This window comes from Garra rufa, chromosome 15, assembly GCF_049309525.1.
Source record: "Garra rufa chromosome 15, GarRuf1.0, whole genome shotgun sequence".
Lineage (NCBI taxonomy): Eukaryota > Metazoa > Chordata > Actinopteri > Cypriniformes > Cyprinidae > Garra > Garra rufa.
The window spans coordinates 31,661,350-31,689,026 of NC_133375.1; the positions used below are offsets into that span (position 1 = coordinate 31,661,350).

General features: G+C 35.7%; 1 protein-coding gene across 1 annotated transcript in view; it reads left to right on the forward strand.

Moving 5' to 3' along the window:
- The window catches only part of agbl4 (AGBL carboxypeptidase 4), a 486,475-nt gene that overhangs the window by 267,715 nt on the left and 191,083 nt on the right, over window positions 1-27,677 (forward strand). The window contains exon 5 of the mRNA XM_073818790.1: window positions 1,061-1,277. Within this exon, the coding sequence (XP_073674891.1) occupies window positions 1,061-1,277 (217 nt within the window). The remainder of the gene's footprint in view (window positions 1-1,060; window positions 1,278-27,677) is intronic.

Sequence of the window (27,677 nt, forward strand, 5' to 3'; positions counted from 1 at the left end):
TCTTCACATCATTTCATATAGTACTTCCTTTTTACCTTATCTCTTTTTTTATTTTATTACATTTTCTTTACTTCATTTCATGTAGTACTTTTTTTTACCTTATCTCTTATTTTATTTTATTATTTTATTACATTTTCTTTACTCCATTTCATGTAGTGCTTTCTTTTACCTTATCTCTTATTTTATTTTATTATTTTATTTATTTTATTTTATTATTTTAATTTTATTACATTTTCTTCACTTCATTTTTATATAGTACTTTCTTTTTACTTGTTCTCCTTTTTTTATACCATATTCTTCTTTTTTATTTCTTTTCTTCTTACCTTCACTCAATTTTTTTTATTTATACCCTTTTCTTTACTTCATTTCATGTAGTCTTCTTACATTATCTCTCTTTTATTTTTATTTTTTTATATATTTTAATATTTTATTTATACCCTTTTCTTCACTTAATTTCATGGAGTCTTCTTACCGTATGTCTTTTTTAAAATTTTATTTATACCCTTTTCTTTACTTCATTTAATGTAGTCTTCTTACCTTATCTAATAATTTAATTTAATTTAACTTTATTATTTTTTATTTGTACTCTTTTCTTCAGTTAATCTTACTTCATCTATTCTTCCCTTCTTCCCTTTTCCCGTCTTTATTTTTTTCTCATGTCATTTAATCCTTTATTTTCTTTTTATTCTTTTTATTTTATTTTACTTAATTTTTTTACAGATTAAACTTCAGTTATGTCAGATATTTCCCAGTGGGAAAAAAAACCTTAGGCAGGAAATAAGGTAGGTTAGGATTTTATTTTATCAACTAGGGCTTGATTGAGTTGTGATCGTGATGATATGGCTGATTTAAAGAATAATAATTAAAAAAAAATCATCACCTATGCAGCCTATATCAGCTGAAAAGTATAATTACAGAGAATGTTTTCACAGTATCATTCAAAAATATGACACAAACTTTTTATTTCTTCAGAACAACCTCACATTAACCCATAAATGTTGATTGAGAAAGCAAACAAGGCACATTTCATTGTCATATTGTCTTTCTTTCTTTGTCACAGGCAAAGACTGCCAGCCAAGAATGTGTATTACTACCGCTGCCCCGACCATCGGAGGAACTACGTGATGTCTTTTGCCTTCTGTTTTGACCGCGAGGATGACGTTTATCAGTTCGCGTACTGCTACCCCTACACCTACTCCCGTCTGCAGCATTACCTGGCCAGTCTGGAGCGCAGAAATCTCGATTACCTGCAGCGAGAGCAGCTGGGCCTCAGTGTGGTTAGTCACTGCATGTTTGCACACTACGTTGCCGCACGCCTTTGTTGCGTTTCAGGTGTTTCTGTCAGTTTGTATTATGTTAAAATCTTCCTGCATCTGCTATGCACTGCACGCTCATTTTCTTTAAGGGGAGGGACACATGTAAATGTCTATGAGGATGCATGTGTGTGTGTGTGTGTGCGCGTGTACATGATCTGCACAGGTACTGGATCATTCACATTGCCTACAGTCCCGTCTCGCTCTTATCAAATAATTGTAGAGGAAAACTCATTAGGAATGCTCGAGAGATTAAAGCCCTCTTTTAGGGCCTTCATCACTTTCACGTTCGTCAAGGAGAGCCAGGCACGGGGAGCCACTGATGAAAGGACATTTATTGATAAGAAATATGGTGTCAATGGAAAAAAGAAATCAGTTTCACATGAAATAGGATTTGAAAGGGCAAATATATCAGGGGGAAAATAAATGGCAAATCTATATGTTAAAGCAATGCAAGAACAGAACCTCAGGTAAATCTAGTGCAGTTATTGATGCAGACTGTGATAAATTCACCCTTATACTACAGGGCCGTTGAATGCTTGAATCTGATTGGCTGACAAACATTCTAGAGGTGTGCATTATTCTCTGGGAAACGCACGGCGAACGTAGTTCCAGGCAGCTTTTGACCGCAGTGCATGTCTATATCACTTCACCACACGATTTCAGTCATTTCAAAGGTCCTTACAACCCAAAACAGCAAAATAACCAAAACCCACAATGACACTGGCCAAACTAATAAATACAGTAAACAACAGGATAAAAACGACAGATTATGTCCATGTTTTTTCCACAATATTACGTTTTATTATGTACGGAAAGCACAAACTCTATTTCTCTCGCTCTCTCTCACTCACAGACGCACACACATACAGTTAGCACTGGCGTTAGCATTCGCGCTAATGTTGTTAGCGCTGCTCTGACGATTAACAACTTAAAAACGATATGACAGTTCTCACAAGCGAGGTTACAACGGCGTGGTCTTGAAGAAAATGAACTTAAAGTTTAACTGTTAGTAGAGACGATGCTGCCAGTCACCCTTGAGAGAGGTAATTAATGCACTTAATATCTCTCTCCCTCTCTTTCTGTCTGTCTGCTTGTCTGTCGGTCTGTCTAAACTTCATTATTAACTGCATTAGTTCGCTATCAACGGCTCAAGCGTTGTTACTAGGTCTAAAATTACATTTTGGAACTAGCAACGAAGCTATTGGATGAGCTGCGTAAGAAATTAATCCTACTCACAATAGCGTTTTAAGGATAAAAAAATGGACAAATGTCTTGAAATATATCATCTGATCGATGTCTTGAGGTGTGGTAACTGTAGTATAAGCGGAATAATTGACTTCGGTCCGTAGAGTTCTACGAAAATAATGCACATAGTGTGCATTATTTTCGTAGAATTCTATGGCCCGTCGTCAATTATTCCTTACATAAAACAAGATGAGTTTGATTTTAAGTCACTAATATTCACCAAAGCTGCATTTATTAGATCATAAATACAGTAAAACAGCAATACTGTGAAATATTATTACATTATAAAATAACTGTTTTCTATTTTAATTTGAAAATGTAATTTATTTATTCTTGAGGTGCCAAAGCTAAATTTTCAACAGCCATTACGCCAGTCTCTCTTTAGGCTTACATGATCCTTCAGAAATCTAATCTTAATCTCTAATATGCTGATGTGATGCTTAAGAAACTTGTCTTATTATTATCAGTGTTAAACAACAGTTGAGCTGCTTAATATACATTTTTGTAACTTTATACACTGTTTTCATGGTTCTCTAATAAAAAGAACAACATGTATTTTAAAATGGAAATCTTTTAAGACATTATACATGTCTTTACTGTCTCTTTTGATCAATTTAGCTCATCCTTGCTGAATAAAAGTATTCATTTATTTCCGAAAAAAAAATATGTATATATTTTAGCTAAACATTTGAACAGGAGTATAAATGTAAACTTAAAAAAAACATAAATAAAAATTAGAATTTTCTTAGCAAATAACTGAAATAAAATACGTTTTAAGTAGTAAAATTACAAACACTAAAATTCATAAGATTGGGATCAGTAGGATTTTTAATGTTTTTAAAAAGCTCATCAAAGTTCTGTTCATTTCATCAAAAATACAAAAAAAGTAATATTATGAAATGTTATTTCAATTTAAAATAATAGTTTTCTATTTTATTATACTTTCAAATATAATTTATTTCTGTAATGCAAAGTTGATTTTCAGCAGCCATTACTTCAGTTTTCAGAGTCACATGATCCTTTAAAAAAATCATTCTAATATGGTAATATATTATCAGTGTTGTGCTGCTTAAAATCTTTTTTGGAACCTGTGATCATTTTTTCAGGATTCTTTGATGAATTAAAATTTTAAAAGAACAGAATTTATTAAAAATAGCTTGCAGAATAAAAGTAATAAATTCTTTCAAACAAACAAAAAAAGAAAACAATTACTGACCCCCAACTTTGAACTGCAGTGTATATTGTTACAAAAGATTTATATTTTTTTAATGCTATTCTTTTAACCATTTTATTCATCAAAGAATTCTGAAAAAACTATCAAAGGGTCCAAAAATTATTAAGCAGAACAGCTGTTTTCAACATTGATAATAAATCAGCATATTAGAATAATTTCACATGACACTGATGAAAATTTAGCTTTGCTTGAGTATATTACAAAGAAAACCACTAATTTAAATTGCAGTAATATTTCACAAAATGACTGTTTTTTCTGTATTTCTTTATTAAATAAACACAGCCTTGATAAGAAAAAAACAAGACAAATGCACAGAAATTACAAAAATAAACTAAAATAGATATTAAAACTAAAAATACATAAATAAAAGCTAATTCAAAATATTATTAAATCATATAAATAATACTGAAATAAATATGTAGTGGTCCTGAGTTTTAGTAAAGACAAAAAATACCTTGTATGCTGCAGTGAAAAGCTTACATTTTTAAGTGTTTTTCATTTTTTAGCAGGAGCTACTAGGTTTCTCTTGCCATTTCATTAGCATGTACAATCAGCCTTTTTATAATTCATATAGAAGATATAATGTCAGAAATAAAGCAGGAATGAAAAAATGGATACTGAAAGAGGGAGAAAAAGTGAGGGAGGGACATTGAAACAGAACAAGAGAGAGCGAGAGCGAATGTATTTGTATGCACAGGCATAAGGACATTTTATGGCCTTATTTGTCTTTTTATGTCCTCTGTTCTTGGGTATGTGGCAGTACAATACTCTTAATGACCTGCAGAGATGGAGGAGAGAGGGAGGGAATGAAGAAAAAGAGAGCAGGATGAGGCTACAACAGCTTGGACTGCAGTAGTAAAACACTCTCTGGTGTAACACACAGACGTGATGTACTTAAACAGAGGCCTTGTGAGGAGGAAGTCAGCGTGCACACACACACCCACACACGTGCTATAGGTAAAGCACCAGAGAACAGGCCTGGATTCAGTGTAATACTGGGATTACTTCTCTCATATCTTTCACTTTCAATGAGGCAAGTAAATGCGAAGAGCGTTCCACAAAAAGAGTCGTCTAGTACTTCTCAATTACCTCTTTTGCTCCGTTAATGCTTCGCCTCTCAGGGTCAAACACGTTTCTTTTTTAAAAGTCTGCTGGCTGGTGAGGTATATACGAGCATGACTGTTTTACATGCACATTTGTAAAGCAACAACCAATCAGATTGCTGAATCCGATCGAGCGTCGCCACGTACAAGCAATCAGTGTCCAAACACCGTAAATACGCTCATACAGACTATTTTCACAACTTTAAAATGCAGACTCGCAACAACTGTCATGTTCAACGGCAATTGTCACATCTGTTTATTGTATCTTTAGTCATCAAAGTCCTCTAACAACATTATAAAGACAGAGAAGCATAGCGGGTTTTGACAGTCGCTTTGATGGATGATTATGCGTAGAAGCTTCTTCTACCGTCAGCTCGTCTGTTCGCCGCTGCCCATTTCGAACGTTGAGTTCGCATCAGCAAATGGAGAATGAAGTTGTTTTGAAGGCTGCGCATCCAGATCCATTATCCATACCCGAGTGTGAAACGCTCGAGCCATCTGAATATTTAAAAGAGATCAAACTCAGATCTGCATTTATGGATGTGAATTATTTAGACGCGCGGGGTAACATACAGATCTCGTATAGCACAAGCAGCGCGGCCTTTGTAGATTCAAATAAATGTATTGGATTAAATATTTAAGCATGTATAAATGTTTATTTTGCATAAAAGCAGAGGGCCCCGGGGTCTTCGCTGATGCTCGGTTATCATGACTCAGATGACCCGTCTGTCTAGACAGAGCTCCCTGGTTTCATCCAACCTTCAGTCATTTTCTGTTGGCAAAGAGCCCGTCCATCTCAACAGAGGCCCGTCACGTGACTCGAGCCCCGCTCCCTCGCACAGGTGCCTGGTTGTGATGAATTCTGAGTGCCTGCTCCTCTCCAGATGTGGAGCTGGAAAAAGAGACAGTGCAACAGTTGTGGATCTGACAGGCTAGCAAGAGCACTTACTGCAACAAAGAGCAGAGACTCAAAGACAAGCAGACAGACAGAATCCAGCCTGAGGGCCTGACCGGCACTCTCTGCTTCACTTCACGTCTCTCTCTGTCTCTCCATATTGTGATTTACAACTATATATTCAGGTTTGCATTCATATAGTCACACTTATAAAAATACAAAAGTAATTATTGTGATTTAATTTTCCTTGATAATACGATATGTGACCCTGGACCAGAAAACCAGTCATAAGTAGAATGGGTATATATGTGGCAATAGCCAAAAATGCATTCTATTGGTGAAAATTATCAATTGTTCTTTTATGCCAAAAATCGTTAGGATGTTAAGTAAAGATCATGTTCCATAAAGATTTTTTGTACATTTTTACCATAAATATATTAAAATTTAATTTTTGATTTGTAATATGCATTGCTAAGAACTATATTTAAACACCTTTAAAGGTGATTTTCTCAATATTTTGAATTTTTTGCACCCTCAGATTTTCAAATAGTTGTATCTCAGCCAAATATTGTCCTATCTTAACAAACCATACATCAATGAAAAACTACATCAGATGATGTATAAATCTCAATTTAAAAAAATTTACCCTTATGACTGGTTTTGTGGTCCAGGGTCAGAGTTCGATAAATGTTCGATATAATGTTTATGCATTAAAAACGGAATGAAACAGTGCTACTTATCTGAAGTGCACTATACAAAATGTTTATCCACTTGGCTCAAAGTTCGGTCACGCGAGCACTAAAAAGCTTTGCGAGATCCAATATGAAGCGCTTGAATTCTGCGAAGAACACAAATGACTCTGTGATTTAAAGGAGTATTATGCCTTTTCACTTTATGAATTTTAGTCAGTGTGTGGTGTGTATGTTTAGGCATAAAAAACATACAAAGTTACAAATCTCAAAGTCCACTCCAAAGGGAGATATTTAGTTTTTAAAAAATCCCTTTTGAAGAACTACAACGAATGGCTCCTTTGGACAGTAAAAGCCTTCTTTAGCGATCCAATGTGTTTTTTGTAAGAAAAATAAACATATTTAAAACATAAGAGTCACTTTAATCTAGCTTGCACAGTTGTACACGGAACTTGCTGCTTTGGGAAGGGGTGTGGCAGTACTGAAATGCCGTCTAAGCTGTTTGCCAATTGCAACACAGTGGGACTGTTAACCAATCACAACACATCTAGTTTTTCGGAAGGCGGGCTTCATCAAACCCGGAACTGATCAAGCCATTTGTGCCAGCCTGGGGAGAAAGCTATTGTAATAATGTAAATTATGTGAAAAATAATGCGTTTTCAATCTACAAATCACTATCATTTCCCACTGATTTACTGTAGTAACACTAACTGTAGCTTAACTGTGGTAGAACTGTGGGATAATCACATCAAATTTTATTATAATTACACTTTTAAAATGTATTAAAGTAGCAACGGTATATAATTGCAGTGTTTTTTGTGATTAGGCTATAGCGTTTGTGCATTTTTTACGAAATGTATTTAGACTAGTGCTGTCAATCGATTAAAAAAATTAACTAATTAATCATTTTTTCTGAAATTAATATTGCAATACTTTCTTTTTTCTTTTGTTCTTTAATTAATAGACATCACAACAGCTGGGTTATTGACTGCTACCACTTTAAGAGCTGCCGCTGCTGAACAGATTGCAGAAGCTCGTAGTTTCATTCACGCTTTAATGATACAGGCTACGGCAAATGATAAAGCCTCCTGTTTGATGTGCTTGTAAAGACGTTTTGTGACTAAATAAACATACTTCTTGTCAAAAAGAGACAGCACTAATTTAATCATAGTTACATTTTTACCATGGTATTGAGGTGCTATGTGTGTGGTTTTAACTGTGGTTATCATGATCTAAATCTATGCTACTATGAAAGACCAATGGTTAATTTGATAAAACTAAATACATTTCACCATAAAAATAAACTCACTAACTGTTACTGTTTGTGATAATGAACATGAATTTACACCTGCTTTCTAACTCAAGCTACTACTACTGTTAACTCAAGCTATGGTAAAGTGTGCATTTAAAAAAAAAAAAAGTGATGTTATTAATATTGTAGCCTGCACTGCAAGATGCACATCATGAAAGTCAGGGAAAACAAGCCTGTTTCATGATTTGAAACAATATCACTCATTAGAACATGTAGATGCTAAGGAACTAATTTACATATTAAGATATTTAATTTGTTAAAGGAACAATGACTGGATGACTGGATTCTATTGTGATCACAGCCATATCACCCAGCCCTAATTGAAATCAAAATGCTGTACGTTCTGATGTTTTGTTTTGTTTTTTTGTATTGTAATATTTTTACTTTAAAATATTGTACAGTAGCTCAAAATGTAAGTTTGTAGAAAGTACGAGTAGAAAATGAAAGTCCTATAGCACCCAGAAAATTAGGCTGTTATTTTAATGATTCACAGATAGGGACCCATTGTAAGCTAATTGTTTCCTCATTAGTGTAATTGTTTTTCATCTGTGTAAATTTATAGCTTCTATAACACAAAAGACTGAATGTCCTGAACATTGTCCAGAAAGTAAGCAAGTTATTATTTATTTATGTACTTCATCCCAATATATTTATGTACTTGAATTTTGGAGATTCCTTGAAACAGTTTTATTGAATATCAAAACTAAATATTTTTTTCTTTTAGCTATGAAAAAGGATTCTTATGTGCACCAAAATTTTATAAGAGTCATGTTGATCCTAGCAGACTCAGTCAAGTCCTCCGACATAAATCTACTTTCCTTTCTGGTTTGTTTGTCAGACAAAAAGCAGATTCTGCATTCTGATTGGTCAGTTCATCTGTCAATCAGTTCTAATGGTGCATGCTATAAATGTTTAAAAGCTTTAGATAGACCACAAATGTGTACTTGATCCATTTGCCATGTTTAGTGTGCAAGAAAGTAGCCAGATCATTCAAAAACTTGTTTTTAATTAGTTTGGTGATCGGGTTGAAATGTACTTTTTCTTCATGTCCATTACTCTGAGAAGAGTAATGTACATTTAAAACAGGCCTTGAGTCTTTTATGACCAGACTTTCAGAACTATTCTTCTGTGGGTTTATGCTCACTCTCCGTCTGTCTGTTTCACGGCACATAAAGTTTCCATAGGGAAGAGCCTTGAGTCAAGTTGATGCAGAGTGGCTGCGGTTTCTGGTTGTTTAGCGATAGTGTCGTCCAATATGGTCAGTTCACTGCACCTTTAATGTCTCTAAAAGAGAGAAACATTGATGAGATCAGTGGTGTCATTGTAAACGGTGTTTGTCACACTGACTTTGATACTCTGGTGACTTTTATCTTTCCTTTTTTATTAAATTTTAAACATTCTATTAACAGAATGTGTATATAATCTGTGTTGTGCAATGTCAAGCAGTAGTATTCAATTTTAACAAAACTAACAGTAAAGTAATAAAAAAGAGAGAGGCTTTAACTTGTCCTTGAGGAGTTTATTTCTTGAAAGGATGCTGATACAGTTATAATAAAGTTGTTTTGATTTAGAGTTTGAGTAGTTTGATTTATAGATTAATTGAATAGTTCACGATGTTCAAGAAGGATAAACATCTTCAATCGCGTAGCACTGAATCCCTATTGTAATTGATAGAAAAGTCACGATTCACGAGATCAGCGATCTCCGCGTGAAACTGATCGTGCAGACCAAACCGTAAGTCCCCAATCTGCCTGACGAGGGCGCTACAGCGATCAAAGTTATATTTTGGATTTTTTGCAAAGTAGTAATAGGTTTTTTTGCCCAATCGGAACCAAACCAGTGCAGAAAAATTCTCTGGAGAATGATTATCAATAATGATCATAAAAAGTTGAACTTTCGACTCACCGTCACAAAGGGATGCCAAAACATTTGAAAGGGGCATGGCCACTTTTAGTAAAATGCCTATAACTTCTGAACAGAATGAGATATCTTCACCAAACTCAGAACACTTATGTAAGAGCTCAATCTGAGGTTTCAGGACAAAAATGTGAAGCTTGGCCACTTGGTGGCGCTATAAGAGGGAAAAGACATAAAAGTGGCTATATGGAACCATTTGTCCTATCAACATAAAAATCGCTTTGCACGGTCTTGGTCCAAAGTGCCACAAGTGTCTATAAGGAAATTTGCGTATCTCAAAAAAAAAAAAAACATGGCTGCTATTAGCCAATGAAGTTTGAGCACCTATTAGACATGGTTAACGAATGCCGATCGGAACGAAACTTGGTGGGCCTGTTTGACTCACGGGCTCAAAGGTCTGTGAGAAATTTGAAAGAAATCAGCTACTGTGGGGGGCGATATTGCATTTTCAAGGGTGCAAACGATTGTGCATTATGTGGATTTCACACATACACGCCATATTCGTATCATATGACTGGACAACTTTGCCTCTAGAACCACTGCTGTCAATCAAATCGTTTGTTAAATAATTGCGAAGATGTAAAAAACCTACTTTTTCTACAAGTCCTAGGTTTTTTGCTCAATCTGGAAAAAAACACTGCAGTACAATTCTCTAGACTCTCTAGGTAAATAATTATCCAAATGTTTAAATTTACCCCTTGGGAAGCTATAACAGGCTCATTTAGATATAGGGCCTGTCCAAATTTACCAAAAATCCTATAAAGCCTAAAACTCAAAACTTTACGAAACCTGGTGAGCACATGCGACAGGTGATTCTAAACAAATGTGCAAAGTTTTAAGGTAAACGGACCACAGATGCCACTATAACAGTCATAAACATTACAAAACATAATATTTCTTTGGTAAATTACCTGTATTTGCAAAAAAAGGCTTGCTACATAATATCTTTTTTCATATGTGCTTAAATGCCTTAAAGCGATTGAACCCCGGTAATCGATGTTTGCAGCTATATTTAAAGATGCTTTTTAAAGAAGTCTCATCTGCTTACCATGGCTGAATTTGTTGAATCAACAATACAGTAAAAACAGTAATATTATGAAATTTTAAATAATTATTTTCTATTTTCATATATTTTTAAATGTAATTTACTTTACTTACAACTGCCATGATAAAGCTGTATTTTCAGCAGCCATTACTTCAGTCTTTTTGGTAACAGTAAAAGTATGTAAAAGTTTCTGTCACTGTGGATCAGTCTAATGCATCCTTGTTGAAAAAAGGATTTACTGTTTATTCTACAGTGTGTATACCTCCTCATAATTAATTTAGATTTAATTTTTTTATTTTTCAAATTAAGTAAATGGGTTTTTGTTTGACACTTTCAATATTAACTACATTTTAATTAAGTAAATATTGGCATCAGAAACTCATTGTCAAAGTCGGTTTTTGTGCATATGAGGGATCCAAATGTTTTGCAGAATGACTCAGTGGATAAATCCCTTGTCAGTCTCTATATACAACAGCGTATACTCACATTCCCAGAGTAAATATTCACTTTCTTGTATGTTTTATATGGGCTACACTGCCTCACACCTCTCTGTGATGTGAGGTGGTTGTTTCCACAGAGATGACTCTGTTCTGACTTCCTTCATCTCCCTCTTTGAGATTTCCTGTTCTTCTAATACAAGAAACCGATGCATCTTCCAGTAGGGTCTGCAGTCTTCAGAGGTGCTGTGCAAACTCACAGTTCTGGCTGTCCTTTACCCCTCTCTCTACATACTAAAGTCCTCATAGCCAGGGTTGAAGAAATCCCCCCTCCGATCATCTAGTTCTGGAATTGACTGAGCATTTTAAAATGTGAGTTGAGTTGACCAGCTGCCGGTGAAGGATGAACGTTAAGCAGGCAAATGGGGTCCCGTCTCTGGTTTGATGGAGTACAGGTTTATGGATGTAGTCAGAGGGTGCGGGATAAGCACTTTTACCTCAAGTCCTTTTTTTTTTTTTTTTTTATCCTCTGTCACCGGTGGCTAGTACGTATAGGAGTGAGTTTAATAACAGCTCCTCAAATGGAAGGTGGACTGAAATGTGTGTGTGTGATTACTGGCTCTTTAATGGCCATCTCGGAGTTGCACCCTTGAGCTGCATGCTGGGCACTGCTAGATTTCTCATGTTTCATCAGTAAGAGCCAAAAGAACAAGAACCACCTCGAGGCAAAATGAAATTCTCTTAATAAATCTGTAAAACAGACGTTTAGTTGACAGAGATGAATTACTTCTTCTGTCCTATCAGAAAGCAACTTTTAAGTTTGCTATTTGACACCATCATAAAGGATGCGGTTGATGTTAGAGGACTACAATCAAAGACATTAAAGATTTTTCTAGTTTTATTACCAAACTGTTATTCTTTTGAACACATTCCTTGCTTGTTTGTGTATTAAATATTTATATACAGCTGCAAAATAAAGGTACTCCTTTAAATTTGGGAATGCACAATATATCAGTACCTTATCGGTTATGCCATATTGGCCAATATTAGGATTTCTTCTCATTTTTGTCATCATCTAACACTAACTCAAAGGCATAAATCCAGATTATGGGATTTATGCACCATTTCTTGAAGAGCACTTTCCTGTAATAGAGGTCCCATCTCTATAAATAGTCTTTCATATAATAGAGGTCTCACCTCTATTATATTAAGTACTTTTTATTATTTATACAGACTTTTTTCTTTAGCAGATCTAAAAAATAATTAATTAATAAAATGTTGTGATGCCCAAATTCAATTTAAATTTAAGTTTAAATTTAAAGTGTTTTTGTTTTTAGTTTGTTTTTAATGTTTTTAAAGAAGATGCTCATCAAGGCTGCATTTTTTTTAATCAAAAATCCAGAAAATAACTGTGAATATGTGAATATATTTTAAAATGTAATTTATTTATGTGATCAAAGCTGAATTTCAGCATCATTACTCCAGTCTTCAGTGTCACATGATCCTTAATAAATATGCTGATTTATTATCAATATTGAAAACAGTTGTGCTGCCTAATATTTGATACTTTTTTCAGGAGTCTTTAATAAATAAAAAGTTAAAAAGAGCAGCATTTATTTAGAAGAGAAATATTTTAAATTAAAGGTGCCATAGAATGGAAAACTGTGTTTACCTTGGCATAGTTAAATAATAACAGTTCAGTTCATGGACATGACATACCATGAGTCTCAAACACCATCGTTTCCTCCTTTTTATATAAATCTAGTGTTTGCAAAAGACCACCGAAAAATAGGTCAATTCCAACATAACACCGACTGTTACGAAACATCCCCGGGATCGTTAATAGTTACGCCCCCAACATTTGCATCGCCCAATCATCAGTAACGTCAGCACATCAGTAAAACAAGGCGAGTCACTGAAGGGACACGGTTAGCTTAATGCTAGCGCTAGCCTGTTACATTGCAGTACAAACGATTTCACTTACCACATAAACAGAGAGATGCCTGCGCTGATTATGGTGAATGATGGAGAAATAACTGCTGATGATGGCGAATGATTTACAGATCCGGAGTATCACTGACAAGCAGCTGAACTTGTGTGGTAAGTAAGCACTCCCTCTGCATTATAACGTTACACAGAGCACAGTAATGAGACTAAAATGTCGGCGATTCAAAACGGCAGATTCAACAAACCACATATTAAAAGCGGCTAGAGCTCCTAATTAAATATATATTTTTGTCAATGTGCCAGCTATAGAGATGAGCAGCTCTGTGAAACAGCCAATCAGAGCAGAGCTCATTAATATTCATGAAGCTTCCAAATAAGGCAATAACAGAGCATTTCATTCTAGGGACAAATCCTAGGGTTGTAAATGGACCTGTAAAACCATTTCTGGACATTTTTTGCCCTTTCCTATGCCATATACCTTATATGTAGATATCAGAGAACAATTTAAAATATTCTCTCAATGCATTCTATGGCACCTTTAAAAAAAAAAAAAATTTAGCAGCACAACTGTTTCCAACATTGATAATAAAAGAAATAAACCAGCATATTAGAATGATTTCTGAAGCACCATGTGACACTAAAAACTGGAGTAATGGCTGATGAAAATTCAGTTTTGCATCTTGCATCACAGGAATAAATTCTATTTTAAAATGTATTAAAATATTTTTTTTTCTGTATTTTTGATTAAGTAAATGCAGCCTTGATGAGCATGCGAGAGAAAGCATATTTTTTTAACTAAATAAAATGATAATGCGAAAACAATGTAATATCTTCCATCTAATGTCCATAAAATAAAATAAAATATTTTTCAGCTTGCTGTATTGGTCAAAATCTTTTAATCGGCGCATCTGGGGCATCCCTATTTAAATCCATTCTACATATTTTTACAATTCACGCTGAACCTAAGAATAACTTTAGAACCCTCCAAAATAATTGGATCTCAGAGTGTCAGTGGAACATGTGGCCGTCACATTCATCCACATTCATTGCTCTCTGTGTGAACGCAACAGCTCTGTAGGCCCTTTTAGTCTGAAAAATGGGGAAAAGGATTTCTGGCTGTGAGAAGGACAGAACAAGGGAGGAGGAGAAGGAGAGGAAAGGAGCATGGAATCTACAGACAAACACTGGAGAGGGGAGGAAGGTCATTTTTTGTTGTTCTAATGGTCACTGGAGCCCCTGCAGACAGACAAACAGTGGGGGATCTTGTTCGGGAGCCTGTTAGCAGGAATAAAGGATGGAAAGCTCCTTGGACGGACGCGTCTCTGGCCTTCGCACGCTTCTCTCTATCTCTCACTTTACGCCCAGGTTTATCTCCGTGTTTGTACACCCCGTGCCAAGATTTAATCAATAGCAGTTCTGCCTTGCGTGAAGAGAGAAGGTCAAAGTCGGACCGGAGAGATGGAGGGAGGGCGGAGAAGGAAGAGACAGGAGGAAAGAGAAAAGGGAGGAGGAATGGAGGAGGATGAGAAGGAGACGAGGCAGAATCCATGAGCTGTGAAACAGTGATGGATAATCGTATGAAATCTGGTTGTTTATGGACTGCAAAGCAGAAATGGAGTCCTCCTCCATCACATGGTGAATCTCTCATCACTCTCTCTCTCTCTCTCTCTCTCTCTCTCTCTGTCTCTCTCATTTGTGCTGCTGTTTACTTGTCAAATCTTTTGTGAATGCTCGTCCAAAAGGTTTAGTAATTTGAAGAGCTCTCCACCAGCTGCCTGGTATTGTCCTCTCAAGAGCTGACCAGTCTTTCTCTATTTGTCACTGACTCTATTATCTGAGGACTCACAAACAGTGGGTGTAAATCCTATCATCAGTCTCTCACAATTGAGAGTGATATTTTTTTTGTCATTTTTGTGAAATTTTATATCTCTTTGTCAGTGAAAAGCTCGTTTCATCTGATTTCTCCTCAGGAGTTCTGAAATACTAATACAGTTAGAGGAAAAAGAAGTGAAGGGAATTTTTATTTTATTTTATTTTTGGAAATGTTTACAAACAGTATATATTTACTGTATGTTTTACTGTCCACATGATTTGTTAGAGCCGTGGCTTAGCTGTTAATACACATGCATCAACACATGTGTGACAACACAACTGTGATGCACCAAAACAGTTTTTTTTTTACCTTTTTGGAGTGAGTGACTTCATATAAAATAGCAAAAGGGGTGATGACAATCATATTTGGAGATAAAAAAGTTAAAACATAAATTAAATATTGTTGCAAGTTTTTGGCTTCTTGGAAAAAAAAACTAATACAGAAAAATACTAATAATTTATTATTATTATTATTATTATTATTATTATTATTATTATTATTATTATTAATAGTAGTATTGACATTATCCAAATATGCTTGTTGTTTCCTATTCGTTTTTTATTTATTGTTAGCAATTTTAAACATTATTATTGTTAAATATAAAATATTTTTTGACTTACAGGAAAAACCCTGCACTTACTTGTTGCATTATGTAGGAATCAAACAAATTTATGTAATCCATGCATTTAAATAAATAGATAAACAAACAAATAAATAATGTATTGTTATTTCTAGTAGTAGTAGTGCTATTAGTATTATTATCATTATTATTATTCACATAAACTTGTTTTCTGTTTTTTTCTTATTTTGTATTATTAATATTAAGTATCAAAAAATATTGTTACATTTTCTTGACTTACAGGAGAATCCCTGCACTTACTTGTTGCATCATGTTGACAATCCAACAAATGTATGTAACTCATGCATTTAAATAAATAGGTAAACAAATAATTTATTATTTGTAGTAGTAATAGTAGTAGTAGTGTTATTAGTATTAGTATTTTCCACGTAAGCTTGTTGTTTCCTGTTCTTTTACTTATTTTGTACACTGTACATGTACATGTGGTCCAGGGTCACATAATAATAATATAGTCTCAGAAAAAAAGGTACAAAAGCTCATCTTTTCAAAAGGTAATCTTTTGTACCTTATTTACCCCTTTATGTGTTTTAGTACCTTAAACGCACATATCAATATCTAAATAGTACATATTATTACCTCAATGGTACATATTAGTATCTTCTGAGAAGGTACCACTCTGAGAGTGTTGTGTGAATATGTGACCCTGGTCCACAAAACCAGTCATAAGGATCAATTTGAATATTTGGAATATTTGACTATTTGAAAATCTGAAATCTGAGGGTGCAAAATATTGAGAAAATCACCTTTAAAGGTCCCATATTGTACACATTTCTGGAGGTTTATTTTAGTTGTTGATGTCCTTAAGAATATATATTTGCGGTATAAGTGCCAAAATCCATCTCAATATATTTTTACAGCTCCTTTTTTAGGAGCTCTGTCAAAAACAGGTCGATTTTGGCCCATCTAATTAATATTCATGAGCCTCTCTTCTGATTGGCCTGTTGTTTTCTGAGTGACGCACAGCCAGGCCAACCACAGGTAACTATGTCATGTATGCTGTAAGCGAGCTCAGAGCCATAGAGAGAGCCTAGCCTGCTGATACTCAACAGGATATTTCAGAATGATCATTAATGTTTTTTCTTTTTCAAACACCGAATGCAGTAAGCTACGTAACTGTTGCTTCAGTAAAGCCCCTTTCACAATGCGCGTTGATTCTGGAAAATTACGGGAATGAGCGCTGTGTGAACAAAAGCCAGAGCCATAAAGGCAGTGTTGTAGTGATGATGCACGTTATCATGCGACTCTTCACGACGAAAAAATACGTGCAAAGTGGAATGAAGCAGCGATCAGGCAGAGCCAGCTCCGCACTATCAGCGCTGAAGCACAGTTTGTTCAGGTTAGTTTAGGTTTAGTGAATCGTACGCGTTGCATTACATCTCACATCCAAATGTCACATGTCTTTATGGGTTGTGTGTAAAGCACGCACAGATTCCGGAAAACAACTGTGAATGAACCAAATTAAACAACTCCGGAACAAATCATGGGACACATTATCCGTGTATTTTCCGGAATCGCTGTGTGAAAGAGGCTAAAGTTGACTGCCACTGGTCTCTTATATTAACGTTGTTCGGAAGCCTGTGCAATGATGTAGTTTCCTGACATCCATGGACTGAACAGCGTTTTCTCGACTTGTTTTCGTGTTGTTGTTGCTCAACAATGGAATGGATGCGTTGTTGTCTGGGTTTGACAAAAGGAGGGTGGGACAGTGGTTGGTGTTCGGGGTGGTGACTGAAGGCGGTGACTGAGTAGATCGGACGTCACATCTTTACGGAAGTCACAGCGTCTCGTGAAAAGAAACAGCTACTTTAAGCAGGCTGTGTGCAGTTTACTGTGGATTGACTGCTTTGAAACTCATATGGTAGTTACATAGCCCCTAGACCTCAGTTATCATGAAAAAAGCCAGGAAATTTCGATTTTGACCATATGGGACCTTTAAAGTTGTCTAAATGAAGTTCTTAGCAATGCATATTACTAATCAAAAATTATTTTTTAATATTTGTTTTTATGGTAGGAAATTTACAAAACATCTTGGAACATGATCTTTACTTAATCTCCTAATGATTTTTGGCATATAAGAGAAATTGATCATTTTGACCCATATAATGTATTGTTTGCTATTGCTACCCGTGCTACTTACTGGTTTTGTGGTCCAGGGTCACATATTAAATATTATTTTAAATAATGAATATTGTTAACATTTTCATGACCTACAGGAAAAGCCCTGCATTTACTTGTTGCATTATGTTGATATGTTGAAATGTATGTAATTCATGCATATTGCCACAACTTTCACATCCCGCATCACAAGATGCAATTGCGTCATTCAAACACGTGATAGCGTCTAAAGATAACTGCTTTATGTAATCCTCTAAACTGAGTTTTAAATGTTTCCAGGCCGATGTTGTAGTGGATAATAATAAATGCTGCTACAGCAACGTTTCCCTTGTGAGGCAGGGCTGTCGAGTCTGGCTCTCGTCATTTTCCAATATCATTCCCCCCAACGTTTCCTGTCCTCTCTGTACTATCACTGCCAATAAGAGTGGCAAAAGGCCAAAAATAAAGTAACATTTCCAAGCATTTCGAGAAGTGTTAAAGCATAAAATACAACAAACGTTTCACGTCTGTTGATGTGTTTAACCGCTGTGAAATGCTCCCTACAACTGTTACGTGTGATGTAAACATCTTCTGCCGTAAGCCTAATAACATTTCACCGTCGGGGTGTGACCTTTGGCGTTGGGTCTCTCAGAGCACCAGGGGTCAGCGTTCTCTCTGCCGGTGTCAAATGGAACCTGTCTTTTCCATTCGCACCTAACAGTGTGAACGCTCGCGCTTAACAAATCTGACTCTGGATTGAGCCACGGATAAGTCGTGACCCGAGCTTGACTGCAGGGCGGTTATTTTACATTAGATTGAAGATAAAGAGTTTGATGTGACCCCGTTTTATTGAGCCGCCCTTTTATCGAGACCAATGGGCCCTTCGGTAGGCGATCCTGCTGCTTTATTGCATATTGAGACTCCCATATCAGCAGCAGAGGAATCATCTAGCTGATATGGAGGACCGTAATAAAGAGAGGATGGAGTGAGAAGAAATAGAGAGAGCGGGAAATGGAAAAAGACAGAAAGAGGGGCGACTGCAATAGTACAGCGGAATATTGTTTTCTTGAGGCCGTAATAAGATAAAAGAAAACGGGGGCCTTTCAAGCCAGCGTGGACCGAGAGGGCAGAAATATGACCGGTAGGTACGACGGCTTCTACTCGTCTGCAGAGAGGCATCCTTCATCTTCCTGAAACAGTAAAATGATCCTCATTGTAATGCAAGGTTTGCTTAGTCAGAGATAATATTTATTTTTTGAAATTGAAATGGCTCACACCTTGAGGGCTTAACTCTGTTTCAATATTTTGGAAGTGCTTTGCGAGCTGTTTGTTATGCAGAGGTCGGCAGATGGATCTGGTTAGGAGAGGGGGATTTATTGACATGGGGTTATCTCCCAGCGTGGGTTCATATCTGACACTTAACTCTGTCCGGTTTAAGCAGAGCCGAGGCCGCTCTGCCCTTCCCCGGTGCCGTCAGTCTTTAAAGCGCATATCTTGAAATCTCACAAGGCCCCCAACTTCCAGCTTTAGGTCAAAGGGCCGTTTGGGGTAGAGTCATGAGATGGATGCAGAAAACTGTTATAGTGATGAAAGAGAAAGTGAAAGAGAATATAACTTCAAGTGCAAGTATCAAATGTTTGGGTAATGTATTTACAACCACGCAAAGATCATCCTCTCCCATCCTGTTCATTTTTTCATTTTAAATTATTGTAATTTAAATACTATATGCCTACAGTTGTATTTGTCTGCACCAAAATAAGAGAGATCATACATGCATGTTATTTTTATTTAGTACTGACCTGAATAAGATATTTCACATAAAAGACATTTACATATAGTCCACAAACAAAAATTGTAGTTGAATTTAAAAATATGACCCCATTCAAAAGCATACAGTTGATTCTAAATACTGTGTTGTTACCTGAATGATCCACAGCTGTGTTTTTTTGTTTGTTTAGTGATAGTTGTTCACGAGTCCCTTGTTTGTCCTGAACAGTTAAACTGTTCGCTGTTCTTCAGAAAAATTCTTCAGGTCCCACAAATTCTTTTTTTTTTTTCTCCGTATTTTTGAATTTTTGTGTATTTGAACTCTTTTCAACAGTGACTATATGATTTTATGCAACTATTACAGAAGGTTCAAACTCTCACTGTTGCTCCAGAAGGAAAAACGATGCATTAAGAGCCAGGGGTATACATTGTTTAACAGAATGAAGATGTCAATTTTTCTTATTTCGCCTAAATATCTTTTTTTTTTTTTCATTTAGTATTGCCCTTCAGAAGCTACAGAAGATATATACATCTTTCACAGAAAACACAATAGGTGAAATTTACCCTGATCTTCAAATTCCAAAAGTTTTCACCCCTCAGCTCTTAATAAATTGTGTTTTCTTCTGGAGCATCAGTGAGCGTTTGAACCTTCTGTAATAGTTGCATATGAGTCCCTCAGTTGTCCTTAATGTGAAAAGATGGATCTTATAATTATACATTCATTGTTAGAAAAGGGTTCAACTACACAGTCTATCTATCTATATGTTTATATATTACACTATATATAGATAACTAGATCGATTAGTGTAATAGTGTATAGATAAATAGATAAATTAGTGTAATATTTAACTCTTTAATGTAAACAAATTCTAGTTATAAATATAAAAGAATAACACTGACAAAACATTATTGTATATGATTGTATAAATTTAAGACATTGTAAAAGACTTGTACACTTATTATTATTATTTACCACAGCTTGCAGCTTGCTAGCAAAGAATTGAATGAAAAAAACAAGCATGTTTCTATGAGCTTTTAGGGCTTTTAATAAGTAAAAAAAAAATACACCTTTCTGAGAGTGTAATTGCCTCCCATTGCAAGAACCAAATTTAGGGCCCGGGTTGGTTGGAGAGGGGAAAAACGAGCAGGGAATGGAGAAATACGAGTGATACAGTACATCATTTTTGGGTAGAAAAGAAAAAGAATTAATGAAAAGTGAGTTACTCACCCTACAAAAGCAGTCAAGCTTGAAATTCAGTTTGAGGGGAAACTTAATTTGTTGTAGATGGGTTGAGAAACATATTTAGCTGGGGTAGAGAGAGAAAGCGAGAAATAGGAAGAGACAAAAATAGAGGGAGTGTGAGAAAGAGAAGGCACATTTGAAAGAGTAAAAGAAATAGAAAGAGAGTAAATATGTTTGGTAAATAACAGAAAAAATTAACTGTATTTTCTGTGTGTTCATATAACAGATCGCTCACATGAACCACATTAAGTCTTGATTACCAGTTGGAAACTGGTTTATCAAATTAAGCTTACTCTTTTACAATCCAACATTGTTTGCACTCTATTATATAGCCCTAGCATTATAAAGCTTCCAGTTTTTCACCTAACATTTCTGAAATGACACATTTCATGTAGTTCTAATGATTTCTGAACTCGTAAGCAGGAGGTTCCCTGGAGGACCTGAAGGCAGCTTCAGTTAGCAACTGAAATGTGAGTTACATCATTAGCTCTCATCCTCGCTTCCTCCAACTTCCACAAACCTCAGACCTGCACAACCAACAGCAAAACAAATGGGAATTGGGAAGAGTGTTTTTCAGCACGTTTCTTCTCTAACTATGGTTAAGGAGATTATAGTACGGTGGGTTGGCGCCTTGGATCAATATGGACTCAGTTCTTACTGTCTGAGCTGAAAGCCAAGGTGCAAGATTTCTGTCAGCACATATTTTACAGGGAAGCGGTGGCGTTTCTCTGCTGCTAGTTAAAGCAGACAGCTGATAGTGGCAACTAATGATCACTCTCATGTGGGCTTGCTATCTTCAAGTTGATTTGATAAGACTCTTCCTATTAAATGGTGAACATACTAAGGATGTTTGGTGAGGTCTGATAACTGTAATTGGCCATGGTTTAGGGTGTATCTACACTACCAGTCAAAAGTTTTTGAACAGTAAGATTTTTAATGTCTTTTAAAGAAGTCTCTTCTGCTCACCAAGCTTGCATTTATTTGATCAAAGTACAGCAAAAACAGTACAAATTTTGAAATTTTTTTACTATTTAAAATAACTGTTTTCTATTTGAATATATTTTAAAATGTAATTTATTTTTGTGATTAAAGCTAAATTTTTAGCATCTTTAGTACATAGTCAAACTTTTGACTTTTTGTCATCAGTGTTATTTTAGTATTATTTATATAATATTGCTGTAATTTAATTGTAATGACTTTTTAATATAATGAATTGCCTTTTATTTTTTTCATTTTTAGTTTTAGTAATTGAATTTCAGTGAAGGCAAGATTTTTAATTTTCATTTAAGTTTTTCATTAAATATTTATTTAATTTTAGCTTTATTTCAATTGCAAATTTTTTAGAATAGTTTTTGTTTCAGTTAACCCGTTGATTGACATAAAGTCAAGTGTATTCATTTATTTAATTTATAAGTCAGCATTTATTTATTCAGTTACTCATTTGTTTATATTTTTAATATTATGTTTTAAATTTGCGGGCTGTTTACATGTTTTGTTGGCAATTTATTACATAAGTAAAATACAAAAGGTTTAATTTCTGGCATTTTAGTATTTAAAATAACTACTCTAGTTTTGTTTTATAGATCTCCAATCAGTTTGACACCTTTCAGTCACCTGGCAGCTGTCTATCAGCATCATTCAGCGTGCAGATCGGCTGAACTATTGACATTACCAGTGATAACGTGTGACCCCGACCACAAAGAACTGTGACATTTAACTCTGCAGGATAGCAGGAGGTCCTACTGTATGTATTAAGCTTTTGCTTTAGAATGAATGAATGTGTGTGTGTGGCTCAAGAAATGTTTATAATACCTGAAGAATGGCAGTTGCTCATTTGGTACAGGACCTAAACATAGAATTAGTCACTAGCAAAACCTCTACTGACATAATGTTTGCACTTAGTTATTTGCAACACATATGTTTGCAGTTTTTTTGCCTTCAGATGTTGTAGTTACAGCACTTTCCAGCAGGGGATTTTCAGTACTAACTAGCAAGTAGTCTCATCCTCATATGTCTTGCCCAAGGACTGTTGACTAAACGTCTGATGCATATTGCACACAAAATTGGAAACACTTCGGGAGTTACAAAGTTGTCATCTGATTGGCTGAATTCTACAGAATTTCCAGGGATCATATATTGTGTTCTTTAGTGTTCTTAAAGATGCTGCCAAACCCCATCATGGAAGAGGAATGTCGTTGTGTTTCCAAATGTGACAACTAGCATTTATCCTGATAAACTGAACACTGGATTTATATTAAATATGTAAAGTTTGTGGCATAGACTCTTTAAAATGCAAGTTTTACCTACCAGTCTGTTATTGTGGGGACACTTCCATGCCCTTAAATATGATGCGGCACAAAATGAAGCATGATTGGTTGTTTGATCTGTCAGTCATATGGCTTCTTGGGCGGTCCTTGGCCATTAAATGTCATTGCATACTGAGTCTGAAATTTTCGTGTGCGTTTTTTTAGTTTTTTCATATTTATCATCCTTTCCTATCAAAATGCTTGCTACGGTTGTGAAAATGCAGAAAATCAAACCTGATCTGAATTTTTTTTTTATGACAGATGAAAGTTTAGGAGGCAGTGTGTAAACGTGATTGACACATAGTGTGGTATTTTTAATTTTTTAACGTGCGAAAATTTCGGACTCAATGTGCAATGATCTTAAGAGCGGCCATGGTTTCCAGGACGTCTCCCATCAGTCTAAAAGCCTGGCTACACGAGACTAACTAGCAAGTAAAATCCTGCCGTTCCAACCACATATTGTTTTTTTCCCCCTCAGTCATGTGAAATTTGGCATCAAAAGTGTGTAGTTCAAAGACGCCATATTTATTGAACCTGTTTAAATGAAATTTGAGAGCTTAAGTGAAAAAGAAGATTTTCAGCTAGAAATGATTTGTATTTTGTTTTCCTCAAACAGCTATTGTATGACTTCAAAAGCCTTGGCACCAGTCATATGGACTACTTTTATGTGCTTTTTGGCACAGTATAAACCATACACTTTCTTTGGATCTAAAACAGAAGCTCAGACATTTTACTTAAAGAAAATGCCATTATTTACCCACCCTTGTGTCGTTCCAAACCCGTAAGACCTTCGTTCATCTTCAGAGCACAAATTAAGATATTTTTGATGAAATCCAAGACCTTTTTGATCCTCCATAGACAGCAATGCTACTACCATGTTCAAGGCCCAGAAAGGAAAGGTACAACAGTGAGCACAAACTAGATTAAAGTGAATATTCCATTTTAAATATGGATATTTTTCTCACAAAAACACATTGATTCACTACAGGAGACAAAAACACATTTATTCACCCCCTGGAGCTGTGTGAGCCACTTTTTATTATGGATGGATGCACTTTATTGGACTTCTGTTGAAGAGAAACACCCGCCTATTGCCACGATAAAGCTTGAAAAAGCCAGGACATTTTTTAATATAATTCCGATTGGATTTGTCTAAAAAAGAAGGAAGTCATATACACCTAGGATGGCTTGAGGATGAGTAAATAATGGGCTAATTTAAATTTTTGGATGAACTAACCCATTAATGACAGAATTTTCATTTTAGAACTATCCGTTTAATCACTTTTTATGTTTCACAGAATAAATAAAAATAATACTGGGTTGGAGTGATAAATAAAATATTCATTTTTGAGTCAACTGTCTCTTTAAGGCCCATGATGCGTGATGCCCTTGTGCAGTTTTGTAGTATGCTAATGGCAGTTTTGTAGAGTTGCTATTGTGTGTACCTCATGTAAAACCAGTGGACAGTGAAAGGCTTTGTAACATCATAAAACCACTCATGACTGTGAGTAAAGATCATCACCTTTTCTTTGTGAGTGAATTCAGCTTATTCAGACTCAGCTGTGTGTGTGTGTGTGTGTGTGTGTGTGTGTGTGTGTGTGTGTGTGTGTGTGTGTGTGTGTGTGTGTGTGTGTGTGTGTGTGTGTGTGTGTGTGTGTGTGTGTGTGTGTGTGTGTGTGTGTGTGTGTGTGTGTGTGTGTGTGTGTGTGTGTGTGTGTGTGTGTGTTTGTGTGTGTGTGTGTGTGTGTGTGTGTCAGGGCTCTAGAGGTTAGCAGCAGGAGTCAGTGTGTGTACTGAAGTGAAGTATCCCTGGATCTGGAGCCGCCCACCCTGGACACACTCCGCCAGTCCTGCCCTTCCAGTTCCTGCCCTTGTCCCAGCCCTGCCCGCCTCACACGGCGACTGCAAAGCACTGATAACACACACCTCCAGCTACGCGCTTCAGCCGCTCACACACAGATACTCGCAGATACACACACGCCGCTAACCATGCGCAACAGTTCCTCCCACGAACGCACGAGAGCGGACACAAATCCGCACGCAGAAACTCAAACACATCTTTCTGTGCCCACACACCTCCTTTTGTCCATACGTTCTCTTTTTTCTCTCTCCATCCTTCTCTTTTCATTCCCCAAAGCAAGCTTCTAGTCTTCTCCTTTTTAGTGCGCTGGACAAAAGACACATGTGAGGCGGCCCACAGTCTCACGGCTTCATTCTTTCCTCTTGTCGTCTCCCACCCCCATCAACAATCTTCCCCGTTAAACTCTTGAGAGAGAGAGAGAGATGAATGCGGACACGACGCTCTGTCCCGGAGGACGCGGTGTCTCTGGCATGCCGTAAGGTGCATATTGTGATATAGTGACTCCATTCAGTCAGTCGATTGCTTTTAGTGGCGGTCTGGCTGGGCCGGAGGAATTGAAAAGGACGGTGGTCTGCTTTTCATTAGGCCTCAGCCCAGACCGGAGAGTCTGGAGGGACTCACGGGAGAGGACGCCAGCCGAGATGGCCTGACAAGACTCTCTCACAATGGGCTCTGGGAAGATGGTGGGGAGCGGGGCGCTGAGGTTATTCGCATGGATGTCGAGAGCAGGCACCTGGTCTGGCGGACAGGTGGGCTTTCATACCTCTTTTGTTCTTGCTTGTTTTCACATGGTCACTCGCTATTTATCACACTCGCCTGTGAAAGAATTGGAATATTGTTTTCTCGCTGCATTAATCCAGCACATTTTCTTTTTTTATAGATGGCGCTACATAAGGAAGGCAGGTTCTGTAGAACAGACAGACAAACTACAACACATCCTTGTGTTTGGCTTGTTTGCTTCATGACCATTTATTTTCTTTGTTTTGTTAGCATGTAGCTTTACAGAAAAAAGAAATGTTATAACACCTTGGATTACGTAAAGATATTTTTAATGCATTTTATTCTATTCATAATGCTTTAAATGACCCTCATAATAATTCAGATTTTCTTCAAAAGAATGTTTACAACATTTATGATATATATGTGTATATGCATGCATGTGCTGCTGCTGAACGTTCTCTGAAATAGAACGTCCTTCTCTCTTAGTTCATCATCTGTATATTCTGGTTCAAATAAGTAAGGCTGGGCAAAAAATTGCAAGTCATCCTCTCCATTTCCATTGAACTGTTGAACTAAAGAAATTAGTCTGTTCTTTTCAGTGAATAACATAAATACAGTGCAAATTTTTATTATTTGGTCAAATTTCAATTGTTAATATTTAGTATAACTGATACCTTTTGTTATTTATTTATATACATATTTATTTATTTATTGTAATTATATCTACATTACAACTGTGTTTTAGTGCCAAATAAAAAAAATCTATTACAAGATTAAAGTCGTAATATTTCAAGAATAAAGTCAAAATTACAGGAATAAAGTCGAAATATTTAGACAATAAAGTCAACATTATGAGAATAAAGTTGAAATGTTTTGCGAGAATAAAGTCAGAAATACGAAAATAAAGTCAAATTTTTTCGAGAATGAAGTCAAAATATTTTAACAAAGTAAAAATTGAGAGAATTAATTTGTAGCAATTACGAGATTAAAGTTGTAATATTTTGAGAGTATATTCTAGCTTTTTTGCGCATGCAGATTTTGAAATCTGTCAGTTTTACTGTGAAATACAACCAATGTGTTAATTATAATAATATGTTTTTCACACTCTTTAATGTGGACTTTTCACAAAGAAACCAGTAGGCCTAGAATTTAATGTATCATTGTAATCAAAAATACAATTGATTCACATAAATACAGCGATCTGTCCCGCCACATTAAAGAACGTCAAAAACACATTATTGCAAGACACAATGTTTGTATTTTGCTATAAAACTGACAGGTTTTCTGACAGAGGCTTTGTTTTATATTAAAAGCACAACGCTTATTGCTAATATTGGGTGGCTGGCACACTACAAATAGGCCTAATGAATGCAATCGAAGACGTGAAATATTATTTCCCTGCGAGTGAAATATTATGTCCCGGCAAGTATAACACATGGTATGATTTCTGCTAATAATTCAAATAGATTCCAGTGGCCTGGCAACTTCTCCCGGTGCTCTCAAAATATTATAACTTTAATTGCTATGATTTCATTCTCATAATTTCGACTTTATTCTCGAAACATTTTGCCTTTATTCTTGTAATTTCTACTTTATTCTCAAAACATTTAGACTTTATTCTCGTAATTTAGACTTTATTCTCAAAATATTTTTACTTTATTCTCAAAACAGTTAGACTTTATTCTCATAATTTAGACTTTATTCTCAAAATATTTTAACTTTATTCTCAAAACATTTAGACTTTATCCTTGAAACATTTTAACTTTATTCTCGAAACAGTTTGCCTTTTTGTCGTAATATTTCGACTTTATTCTCAAAATTTTACAACTTTAATCTCATAATCTTTTAACGTGGCGTTAAAATGATGTCGTACTACATGCCCATGGATTCTGTACTATAAAATGAATCACTACAGTCCAGCACAGAAAGAGCACAGAATTACTTTTAGTGCAGTATTTGTAATGTACTGACAGATTGTCAAGGATTGTCAAGGATTGTCAAATTATTATTGTATTACCATTTCATAATTAATT